Source organism: Equus asinus, chromosome 2 (genome assembly GCF_041296235.1).
Source record: "Equus asinus isolate D_3611 breed Donkey chromosome 2, EquAss-T2T_v2, whole genome shotgun sequence".
In the NCBI taxonomy this organism is placed as follows: Eukaryota; Metazoa; Chordata; class Mammalia; order Perissodactyla; family Equidae; genus Equus; species Equus asinus.
The window spans coordinates 1,565,841-1,578,211 of record NC_091791.1 but is presented as its reverse complement, the minus strand read 5'-3'; the positions used below and the strand labels follow the sequence as shown (position 1 = coordinate 1,578,211).

Sequence of the window (12,371 nt, the reverse complement as noted above, 5' to 3'; positions counted from 1 at the left end):
GGGGCGGCCTTCCGGAGGGGCCCGCCCAGGCTCCGCCCCGTGCGCAGCCCCGCAGTCTTCTTCCTCGTGCATCACGACTCTCTGGCTTCGGCACACGTGTCCCCGTTGCCCGGACGCTCCGACTTCTGTGTGAGTGTCACCCACTGCCTGGCAGAGGAGATGGCAGGCGACAGGCCAGTACTAGGGACCCTGGCGGAGACGCTGCAGCCCCGTCAGGTGCCCCGCGCGCAGGCGCACCACATTCTCCGCGGCTGCGCGCCTTCCGCGGCTTGGAGCCTGCGGGCCTCCGTATGGCCGGCGTCTCCATGGCGACCGCGTGGTCCTGGCGGCCTCCATTGTTGGGTTGTCGCTCTGGGTCCCCCGGGCGCGCGGCGTGCGACTGGGGCGGAGCTCCGCAGGTGAGTGGGGGCGCTGCGGGTAGAGGGTGGTCCTGGGGTCGGTGGGCTCCGGGGTAGGGGGCGCCGGACAGGGAGGCGGAGGTCGCTGGGGTGTGAATGGGAGGCGCCGCAGGTGAAGCGCGGGGCTCCCGCAGGCGGCGGCGGGTCGCGGAGCTCGCGGGGCCGGAGGGTGGGCGGGCGGGCGGCAGAAGGAAGGTGACGTCCCCGTCCCGCAGCCCCTCGTGCCGTGTCCCGCCGCCTCGGCCCCGGGTACTGCCCCGCACAGGCTGCGCCCCCAGGACTGCAACGTGAGGCCCAAAGCGCCGGGGCCACCCCAGCCTGGCGTGAGCGGGGAAACCGAGGCAGGGTGCGCTGGGGACCTGGAGCAGCCTCTACGACCCCGCGGAGCCCGCCCACCCCCCCTCCTCATTTTGAGGCTCTGTTGCTTTGCTGTCGGTTTTAAGATATTTTCCCTGTTTAGAGGTTTGTAGGAGGTTGAAACCTCCCTCCCCTCCTTCAGGGTCGTCAGTGATCCACAGAAAATGACCCCCGGGGAAAGGCCCAGGGTCTCCAGGGAGTGCAGGCAGCTGTGAGGTCAACGCCACTCCTTAATTGCTTGACGTTTGGGCAGTTCCTTAACGAATCCAAACCTCGTATTCCTCATCCCTAAAATGAGAGCGCAGTCTGTGTGTGCACACCTACATATCAGTCGTTGGGCTGTCAAGTGGATCATGTTCATGAACCTATGCATGAAAACTCGTAAGGTTCCAACGATGATTGTCATTGCTGGATAAATTGTTTGGAAATTACACGTGGAAGAATGCCTCACCTGATGATGTTGTGGTGAGCCACAGTTCTTTCACTTTGTGTTGAGCAAAAGTGTTGCTGAACAACTAAAATTCAAGATTCTGTTTTGACACGTTTTCCCCAGCACCCAGCTTCGTGCTCACCAGTCCCAGAGCCGGTCACTGAGCCGAACTGGTGAAAGTGGCAGGCTTCCTGCCCAAGGAGCTTAAGGCATGGTGGAAATGGCACAGAGCCACAGCAGAAATAAGAAACTGCAGATTTAGGAGCCCCGCCCCAGTACATTTTGTGGAAGGAATACATTGGTTTACTGAGTTTGGTGCCTTCTGCTATGTTTTCGTCCCTAAAACAGCCATTCCTATTTTGCATCATTGTGTTTTCCAAGAGTTTAAATCTGAATCTTGAAACTCTGTGATACAAAGTGAACGGCAGAACATTTTGATCTGAACCTTGTTGCATTCCAGTTTTGTTTTGTTTTTTTTTTACAAATTTAAAAGTCAAATTTATGATACTGTTTATTAAAAATGAGGGTTTCGTAAGCAAGTGAAATTGTTGCAGACCTGGCAGGTAGCTTGCCCATCTGCCTGCAGGGTCATGTCAGTGTACTAAGTTGTTACTTCGTCTCCCCTCCCTGTCTCCAGGTGACTCCAGACCAAGGAGGATGAGCAGTGGGCCCCGGAGGGCTGCTTCTTCCTGTCTGACAGATGGAGGGAAGCAGCTTCTACAAGGTTCGCCCTGGGGCTGCTGACCCCGAGAGCATCGCTGGTCAAGCCAGGAGCACGCCCGCCTCCCCCTCCACAGACGTTCACAAGGGTCTTAAGGGGGTCGTCTTTTCCTCCTCACCGATCTTAGACTTGAGTCAAAGTGGTCTTCACCATTTAGGAGAGATCTTTAAAATCCCCACCCTTAAAGTAAGTGGGCATTCCTCCGGGCGTTGTACGCATGTGCTGTATAGGCAGAAATGAACAGTTCAACCCCGTGGGTTTTACTTGTGGCTCCTCTTTAGGAGAGTGACATTCTAGAGTGAGAGAGGGGAGGGTTAGCTCCCAGTTTCATGTACTGCTCACAACAGAGTGAGAAATTCGAGTATGGGGACCAGCCAGTGAAAATACCCATGGAGTCAGACCAATATCCTCTCTCTCCTCAGGAATGTCAGGTGCCAAGAAGCCCGTGATAGAAACCAGTGCCGAAAACACCCTTGGTCTCCTGTTTAAAACACAAAACCCCTAAGAAACCATGCCGTGTTCAAACAGTTAACAACTGTTTCTCAACCACACATTACTGATGTCACACGCTGGTTTACCTTGTGCCCGGTGCCTTCGCCAGGTCGTGCCTTCACCTGCCTGTAATGCAGCAGGTGCTGTCTCGTCCCGGTGATTTCTAGAATAAGCTTCCGTCAGAGCACAGCTTTGACGTGAGACAAGCGAGCGCCCTCAACAGCGGTGTTGTCACTGCTCTGTAGCCACGTAATTTCCTTAAACCTCGTTTGTCTTCATTTGGAAGATGGGAACAAGAATGTTTTCATGGGTTGTTATAAGAATTAAACAATAATGCATATAAAGCACAGTGTCCACAACACAGCACACACTTGACACATTGCACCGTTATGGTGATGATTGACAGTCTTACAAAAACTGTATACTTAGATTATAGGTAGCTGCTTAATTTGTAAAACCCCACTATTGTGTGTTGCACACCCTGTTTTTGGTGTCAGGGCCAGCACTGATCTTGCTCTTTCTTTTGTTAACACTGACCTCTTGGAGTGAATTAGTGGGTCATCAGGGCTCCTGTAAGGCATGTGTCACTTTGTTGTTTCGTTTTTTTTGCTGAGGAAGAGTTGCCCTGAGCTAACATCTGTTGCCAGTCTTCCTCTATTTTGTATGTGGGTCACTGCCACAGCATGGCTCGATGAGTGGTATAGGTTGGTGCCTGGGAACCGAACCTGGGCCGCTGAAGCAGAGTATGCTGAACTTAACCACTAGGCCTCGGGGCCAGCCCCCTACATGGCACTTGTAATGAAGCAAATGCTCTCAACTCTAAAATCCAACAGTGTCATGAGGTTTATGTTACCTTTTTGCATAAAGGAAGAAGGAGGAAATTCCAAAACCCTTCTTCAGGCTTAATAAAGAAACTTCGTAACTATTCATGCCTTTCAGAAAACAGATGTCAGTATAAATTTTATTACCATGGCAACAGATCATGGAATACAGGAAGGGGCCCCATCGTCCGTCACATGGTCTCATGGGACCGTGTCAACTCAGATGAAGTCAACTCATCTTTACCCGAGCCAGCTCTTTGACAAAGAGTAGTGCTATATTTTCTTATCTTTCTGGGAATCCTTTTTCTGGCATTAAGGAGGATCTGTGACTTAAAGCTGAGTACTAGAACTGGCTTGCCCTGAAGAGAAAGAGCGGGCCTGAGGAGCTTAATGCATGTGCTGTAGCCGAGGGCGAGAGTAGCCACGCGCGGGATGTCCACTTGTGTATCTGTAACCCAGGGCCGAGAGCGGCCACGCTCGAGGGCTCCACGCGTGTGTGTGCAACCCAGGGCCAAGAGCGGCCATGCTAGAGGGCTCCACGCGTGTGTCTGTAATCACCAGATTGCTCCCCGCGGCTGTGTGCCACTGCCAGCAAGGAGCGCCAGTGCCCGTGTCTGAGCTGACTGAAGACTTTCTTCCACACACTTATAACAAGTGTGGCTTCCTGGCCAGGGTCTCTCAAGTTTCTGCTGTAACTCATGAAAGGACTTGGAAGGTGGTGTTGGAGGTGGAATTGGGGGTTGAGAAATTGTGATCAGAAAGGAGTGGGGTGGTGCTCTCTGCCGTGCTCAGAGGGTCTTTTCATAGAAAAAGTGCATAATCGTGATGGCTGATGCTTACCCAGCACTCCTGTGTGCCAAGCACTGCTCACTTAGCACACCCCAGGAGGTAGCTCCCCTTGCCCATTTTACAAACAAGGATGCTGGAGCACAGAGAGGTTCAGGAACTTGCTCAAAGTCACACAGCTCTTAGGTTTGAACCCAGGCAGCCTGGCTTCCAGGCTGGTGCTCTTAACATCTGTACTCTGTGGCCTTGGTAGGTAGAGATATGTAAATATGTACATATATAATATATACAGCATTGTAAATATATAGAACATCAGCATTAAAGAAGATATTTTTTAAATTACCCATAATCCTGCCACACTGTGACTGTAAAATTATATATATATACATTTTACGTGGCTAAAATTGGTGTCTTAGATTTTGTCTTCTACCTTCTGCTACAGTCGTGCACCGCATAATGACATTTGGGTCAACAACAGACCATGTGTGCAACGGTGGTCCCGTAGGATTAGTCCCATACAGCCCAGGGGTGTGGTGGCTCTACCATCTAGGCTTGTGGAAGTGCGCTCTGTGTTCGCACAACGACGAAGTCGCCTGAGGACATGTTTCTCAGAACTCATCCCTGTCGTTAAGTGACACACGACTGTATCTTATTTATGACGATGACTTAAGATTCCGCTGAGTTGTCCCGTCAAACTGTTCCTGGAGCGATGGTCACTGGGGTGACTTGTGTGGCTGTTTGTCACGGATAGCGCTACAGCAGGTAGCTCGGTGCTTGTGTCTTTTGGTTTCCTTTCGATTATCTCCTAGGATGAGTCCCCAGGACCAGACGTGGCTCTTGCTGTTGGGCCACTGAGCTGCACGGGCTGCGGGGGTCTGGGCCGGCCGGGCCTGAGAGCCCTGAGTGTGGGGCCAGGAAGGAGAAAAGTGACTTTAATAAACTTTGAGGATAGTTTAGTGTGAAGGCTATTTGTAGAAAAAGTGTGCTGTGCTCAGTGGTGGCGTGTGAGCCGTCAGCCAGGAGGGGCAGCATGTCCCGGTGGGGACGTCCCTCTCGGCTCCCGTGCCCGGAGGCCCGGCCTGTGTTCTCTGGTTCTCATGTCTTCTGTTTAAACCACTTCAATAGGGTAAAATAGTAGGGTTTTCTTTTAACTGGCTACGTATGGTTGCAATTGCTAGTAGTTCTTTTGGAAATGCTTTTAGGATATGTCATGTTTTAAAATTTGGTTGGTTGACTAAACATTCTCTCTTCTTTCCCTGGAAGCAATTGTATCTTCAGAGAAATGCCCTCTCTGCGATTCCCAAAGATTTCTTTCAGTTACTGCCAAACCTTACTTGGCTAGACCTCCGGTTTAATGGAATTAAAGTGCTTCCTTCTGGGATCGGATCTCACAAGTAAGTCGTCTGTTTATGTGTTTCTAGATTTAAGAAATGATTGTCTGTCAAATGACTGAGCGCCTGCTCTTCTGCCGCTTGGCTCCCACTCTGAATGTTGACTTCAGAATAAAAGCATTTACTGGTGTCTTTAAAGCCAGCTGAGAGGTACGATGGCTGCATGGACCAAGTACACGTAGCTGTCATTCTAATTTAGGACATTTCGTACCAAAAAGAGTGCTGGTAGCCACAGTGCCTTTGCTGGACGGGCCCTGTCGTTTTTGCAACAGCTGCTTCTACCTCTGGCTCGTGTCATGTGGAGCTGCCAGCAGGGTCAGAGGTACTGCTGATGAATTACAACCAGCTGCTCAGGGCCCATGGGCCTGGATGTATCTGTATTGGTTCCTGGTAGATAATGAGAATTCTTCCCATTTTGGAAAATTGGAAACCCCAAGGTAAGCAGTGTGTGCTGCTGTCCTGCCACACTCCTGCTGCCTCGACTTCAGGGGTTTCCTGCCGCTCCTGCTTCGTGCCTCCCTTCCTCCTCCTCACCTGTGCCCCTCTCAGCAGCCAAGCGTCGGCTGGCATCCTCACTCCCTCCAGGAGTCACACTCACCGTGAGGCCACCTTCCTCTCCTGACCCTTTTGCCTTGAGTGCCCAGTCCTTTTATGCTAGTGTTTCTCAGCCTTTTGAAAACCTTCTGATAAACATATCAGGACCTCCTTTAACGTGAATGCATCCTGGGCAGAGGAAAGCATGTGCAAATGCCCTGAGGTGGATGTGTGCTTGGTGGATGGAGGGATGGCATGGAAGCCAGTGGAGTGGAACAGAGGAGGGGAGAAATGGTAGGAGATGCATGTAGGCAGGGTCGGCCGAGCTTGTAGGCTGTGGTTGCGATTTTGGATTTCCTTCTGAAAGAGATAGGAAGTCACAGGAGAGTTTGAATGGAGATGGGTGGGTTTTGACTGGGCTTTAAGATCACTCTGTAAGGAGGGTTACCAGGCCAGTTACGAGGCTGCTGCAGCCGTCCATGCAAGAGGCGGCAGCCTGGGCAAGCTGGACAAGGCAGAGCTGTGGGTGGACCGCAGAGCCAGTGGGAGTCAGGTTGGATGTAGGGTGGGGAAGGAGGGGAGGTGTGCAAGGGCGACCCCCAGTTCTGACATGAGGAAGTGTGTCTGCAGTGAGCCAGGGGATCGCTCTGGAAGAGCAGAGTGGAGGCCTGTAGAAAGCCCTTTGTTTCCTGAACTGTAGCTCACTGTTTTTAGAAGTGTTTGTTAAGAGGTGAGTCTTGTGTCATGTGTGACAGTAAGAGAACATCTCCGTGGATCATTTGTACCTTTTCAGGCTTTGCAAGGAAGCTGCTAATTTCTGATGATAAGCAGGTGCCTGCAGCAGGTGGCATGAGCCAGGAGCCATCTTCCTAGAGCTCCTGGGGACACTGGGGTCTGCAGAGCAGGGAACCTGCCACAAGTTGTGCCCCTGCTCACGGAACAGTGTCCTCCGCTCCCACCGGGGCCAGGCACACTTGCCGAGCCCTGGTCTGCCAGCTCGTCATGTGACAAGTGGCTGTGTGTTCTCTGGCCCTGCTCCCACTGTGTCCCTCCCAGCTTGGCCCAGGTGACCCCACCAGTCTTCCAAGCTTGTGGTCAGGGTGGTTCAGGAAGCCTTGTTCTTCACAGAGCATCGTCTTTGAGTAGAATAGCGTGGAGCCTTTGTCCGCACATCGTTGCAGCATTAGCACTCAATTCTGTGGAGTCGTTGCCACTCACAGGGGAAAGGAAACGGAAGCCCGGCCCGTATGTGCTCTTCTTTCTTCTAAATGAATACACAGTTCTCAGATCCTGGAATTCTTTGATTTTACCAGTCAAAGCCAGCTGCTTACTGTTTAAGATATAATTTTGCATGTGATTTATAACCCATTATATCATTAAAATTAGATCAGCCTGCTGAAGAGCTGAAACATATTAATTAGAAATTTTAAGTAATTATGGGCTTATTAAAAGCCTTAAACTTTCCAAAAAGCCTAATTAAGACAATGCCAGTGTTAGTGTCCCCGTCCTCGGTGTCTTGGATGTGTGCGCTTGCTAACAGAGATTAAAGCGTCCGTCAGTGTGTGCTCCTTGGGCAAGCAGCTGCAATCCAGTGTGTAAAGTCGTGTGTTCAGCTGAAGGTCGGTGACATGAAATGGTGGGTTACTGATAGTGTGCGAGGGATTAAGGTTTGTAAATTTATCATCTGAAGCATGCAAGAGTACTTTAATATTTTGTCACATGAGGTGGAGAAACCCCCTGTGCACTTTCAGGTTAATAGTTGGCTAACACGCTCCCCCCCCCCCCCCCAACAAACAAACAAACAAACAAATGTGCTGGAACATTCCGGGCCTTGAGGCAGATCTGGTGCCAGAGAAGCCGAGGGTGCTGTCCCCCGGCGTCTGTTGAAGGACCCTGTGGAGGGCTGACCTCTCCTCCCTGGCTGTTTTTGTGTTAGTGAGATAAAAGGGGCTGAGCCAAAAATATTCAAAGTAACAACGTTGAAATAGTTCTCCTTTGTGTCCGTCAAGAAAAGTTTAATTCGTAAAGTTTCTTCCTGAAACTTCAAATGATAAGGAAAATCCAGGAAAGCCGATGGAAAGGAAATTGTCCTGTCCTCAAGGAACCTGATTTTCCCTCGGGGTTGCTAATCAAGAAACTGAACTTAATTTAGATGGAATGCTTACTAGAACTCTCAGTTGTGTTTCTGTGAAGTTGTATTTCCTCTTTTCAAATCTTGGGGACCCTGGTCAGTCGTGGTGTTGGATTTTAATTTTTTCACCTTCTGAGACAAAATGAAACGTGAGGCGCCTCCCCCCACTCCCCGCCCCTGCCAAGTGTCGATTCATTTACGGGGTTTGTGAGAGTGCTCTGCTGTCTGTGCCAGCCTCTGCTCCTCTCTGAGGAGCACTCTTTGGGACAGGAAAGCTGACCATGTGGGATACAGATTGGCCTATGCTCCAGGCCACTCTCGGTTGCCCAGTCGGCTTCCTGGACCCTGAGGGCGTGGAGCCTTCCATGCTCCTGTGATCCAGGAGAAAGCAGATGGGGACTTCTCTCCGGGCGGCTGTGAGGTCTTCGCGCCCTCCTGGGGGTGCCAGGCAGCCATCCCCTTCACAGAGCAGCCCCACATCGCAGTCAGCATCCCTGAGTGCCTGCCTTGGGCCAGCCGCTCTCTGCTGTGGCGTGGGTGCTCCAGGCTGGCAGACCGTCCTGCAGCACGTCCAGCGGTTCTCCAAAGGGTCTCTCAGTGAATCCCGGCTGGAGCAGATTCCGGGGGACAGGGACGGGGATGGGTCCTGCCTTCTGCTTGGGTGCCATGAGAAGGGGCCGTCAGAGCCCGGGGCTGAAAACACTGAACAATCAGGATATTTTCAGTCTTTTTACGCCAGATTTCAACTGGGGATCCTTGAAAAGTAAAGGAGAAAGAAGTTGATCGTTAGTATATGGTACTTTTAATTTTAATTAACTGTGAAAACAAAAAGAAGTCTAATAGAATAAAAGGGGCAAGATGGAGTTTAATATGAAAGATTTATTTTCCCACATCATTCAATTAGTAAATTTTTATTGGGTACCTTCTTTCTAGCCTATCTATCTATGATATGTTTCATGGTAAATTTTACAAAGGATGCTAAAAGGTCAAATATGTGCAGAAACGCCCCTTGACCCATGTTTGCTGCTGAGATGCCCCAGGGTCCTTCATGTGCTAATTGCTCATCCCCAGGCAGGGCCAGTGCCCTCTGGCCGAAGTCTCCCAAATGTTTTCATAGAGCCTCTTAAGACACACGCCTCCCAGCAACCTCAGCAAGCACTGGTGGGTGGTGAGGACGTCCCGGGCCATAGGGCAGCCCGAGCATGGGTTCTCAGTGGGGCAAGTTTGGCCCCAGTGGACATTGGCAATATCTGGAGATTTTGTGGTTGTCATAACTTGGGGAGGGGTTACTCCTGGCACTAGTGGGGAGAGGCCAGGGTACTGTTTGTAACCCACAAGGCCCGGGACAGTTCCCCCAACCAAGAATTGCCTGGCCCTCAGCGTCAGCAGTGCTGAGGCGGAGAGCCGTGTCTGCTCGTGGCGCTAGGCCGTCCGTGGGGCAGCGGTGAATGTGTGTGCATCTCTGTTGAAGTTGCCCCCTTAAGGAGAAGACGATGAAGAAATCTGATAGTATATTTTAGGGGTGGTCATTTGATTTTCTGCTTTTTAAATTACATATTTTTTTCTCTTGTTTTAAAGGCATTTGAAAACCTTGCTTTTAGAAAGAAATCCCATCAAAATGTTACCTGTGGAGCTGGGTAAGTGTTAAAACAATAAAGTGGAGGATGGTTTACAACGTGGTGCACTATGGTCGCTGGAACCTGTAGCGGAGACCTCCGGCGTGACGCAGGAGGCGGGCTGGCTGGTGTCTACACTCCCCTCTGTGTCAGTCCCTCCAGGCTCCAAGACGCTGCAGCCCCCAGAGCTGCGGGTGTGCTCACACGTGTTCTATGGATAGCGTAGGACACACAGCGTAGTGTGAGAAATATGAAATATTGAAAACCGAGGCCTTTGTACCCAGTGCACAGCGTCGCCCACTCTGATTCCAGCTCCCTCCCTCCCTCCCCGCCGAGCAAACGTGATGTGTGTTGGCCACTGTCTTGTTTTCCTCGGGCGCTCTGCCACTTAGGGATCCTAAACAGTACATGTTGAAAGGCTGCCTTTCGAACTTGTCCTAGGTTGGATCGTACCATACGTGTTCTTGGTGATGTGCACGCTTGGCTCGCCGCTGTTGGGTGTCCATCCCTGTGAACATGCGTGACTGTAGAGTGCTCATTTTTGTGAATTCTCCCTGCTCTGAATGAGGGGCAGGAGGAGGGCAGCGACATTCTCTGTTCTGCATCTGTTTTGTCTCGTAGATTTCTGCTCTTTATTCTCTTTGCTGTCTTTGGGTTTGGCTCCCTGTTCTTTCTTCTGACTTATTGAGGTGGAGGCTCGGATGGCTGATTTTGAAGTTTTCTTTTCTAGTCTGTGTGCTTACGCCTGTAATCCCGGTCTAAGCGCCGCCTTGGCTGCATCCCGCGAGTTTCAGCATCCCGTGTTTTCACCATCATTCAGCTCAAAATGCTTTCTAACGTCCACTGACCGTGGGCTCTTTGGGAGCGTGTTGCTTAACTACAAACAACGGGAGAGTTTCCACTTACCTTTCTGTTACTGAGTCCTAGTTTACTGCCACGTGTGTTGTGTAATTCCGGTTGTTTGGAACTTGAGGCTCGCTTTCTGGCACAAGATGCAGATGTTCTGTCTGGTGAATGTAACCTTGTGCACTTGAGAAGAAAGACTGTGTCTTCTCCAGTTGTTACTTGATGTGAGGTTCTCTACAAGCAGTTTAAGTCAAGTTGCTCTGTCACAGTGTTCGAATTGTCTACATTCTTGGGGTTTTTTTTCTGTTTGTATTGTCAGTTCCTGAAGTGTGTTAACATCGTCCACTGTCATTGTGGATTTATCTACAGTCCACAATTTCCTTTTAGATCTGTCAACTTTTATATTTTGAAAACGTGTTACTGGTCGAATAAAAATTTAGGATTTTTATGTTTCCTTGTTGCTTTTGCTATTCTGGTGTGTGTAGGGGTGCCTCATTGTGGTTTTCATACGTGTTCCTCTGATGGCCAGTGATGTGGAACTTCGTCATGTGCTTCTTGGCCATTTGGTCTGTGTCGGTGTGGCCGCTGCAGCCTGCTTCTCGTGCTGTGTACGCGGCGTGCTCTCCGTCCGTCTCCCTGCAGCCTCCCTGTGTCCGACCCTTCTGTATTTTTAGTGTGTTCTAGGGGGCAGGCCCTCATTGGATCTTGCTCTTTTATCCAGTTGGACAACCTCCGCTTTTAATTGAAGGGTTCAGTCCATTAAATTTAATATAATCATTGACAAGAATGGATTTGGGTCTGTCATCTTACGGTTCGTTTTCTGTTTATCGCATTTGTTTTTTCGTTTCTCTGTTTCTACTTTCCAGGTGACTTTGAGTTGATGGATATCACGTAGACTTCCATTTTAATTTATTGACGTTCCTTCAGTGGTTTGGCAGCTGCTCTCAGGGTTCCAGTGTGCTTCCTTAGAGCAGGCACGTGCCAAGTCACGGCAAGCGTAGCCGCCTTGTAACCACACAGAGCGCTCACCCACCCCTTCCTATGTGTAGTTGTCCTGTGTATCGTGTCTGGGTGTGTTATAAACCCACAGTACAATGTTACAGTTTTTACTTTAAGCAGTCATGTATATTTTAAAGAAATTAAGGGGAAAAAAGTCTTTTATATTTACTCAATATTTAACATTTCTGATCCTCTCTATTCTTTCCTAAAGATCCGGGTTTCCAGTTGGCATCATTTTCCTTCAGCCTGAAGAACCTCCCTTCGGATTTCTTAAAACCAGCCTGCTGACAAATGATTCTCTCAATTTTTATTTTTCTAAAAATGTCTTTATTTTTTTTAAAGATTTTATTTTTCCTTTTTCGCCCCAAAGCCCCCTGCTACATAGTTGTGTATTTTTAGTTGTGTGTCCTTCTAGTTGTGGTGTGTGGGACGCTGCCTCAGCATGGCCTGATGAGCGGTGCCATGGCCTCGCCCAGGATCCAAACCAGCGAGACCCTGGGCCACCGAAGCAGAGCGTGTGAACTTAACAACTCGGTCACGGGGCCGGCCCCTAAAGATGTCTTTATTTTGCATTAATTCTTAAAGGACATTTCTGATTTAGAAATACAGGTTGAATTTTTCATCCAGCACTTTAAAGACACCCTGTGTCTACAGGCCTCGGTGGTCGCTTGCTGCTGCTCTCCTGTGCCCCTGTGTTCATGGCCTTTGATCACTCTCGAGCTTCCTGTGTCTGTGCCCTTCAGCAGTTTGACTCTGATGTACTCAGGTGTGGTTTTCTTTGTATTTATCCTGCTTGGAGTTTGTCAAAGTTATTCAGTTTTTAAATTCACGTCTTTTGTCAAATTTGGG

The 12,371-nt window shown here is 50.0% G+C and overlaps 1 protein-coding gene across 3 annotated transcripts in view; it reads left to right on the top strand.

Annotated features, from left to right (window-relative positions):
* Positions 1-255: 255 nt before the first annotated feature.
* LRRC27 (leucine rich repeat containing 27) overlaps positions 256-12,371 on the top strand; it is a 43,229-nt gene continuing 31,113 nt past the window's right edge. For 2 of the 3 annotated variants that reach the window (XR_011506907.1, XM_014856843.3), the window contains exons 1-4: positions 266-398; positions 1,823-2,092; positions 5,269-5,399; positions 9,640-9,698. Coding sequence is in view for 2 of the 3 variants with exons in the window: in XM_014856843.3 (XP_014712329.3) it covers positions 1,886-2,092; positions 5,269-5,399; positions 9,640-9,698 (397 nt within the window). In the remaining variant the exon portion in view is untranslated. Of the gene's footprint in view, positions 399-1,822; positions 2,093-5,268; positions 5,400-9,639; positions 9,699-12,371 lie in introns of all 3 variants that reach the window. The other variant, XM_014856842.3, reaches the window with a different exon arrangement.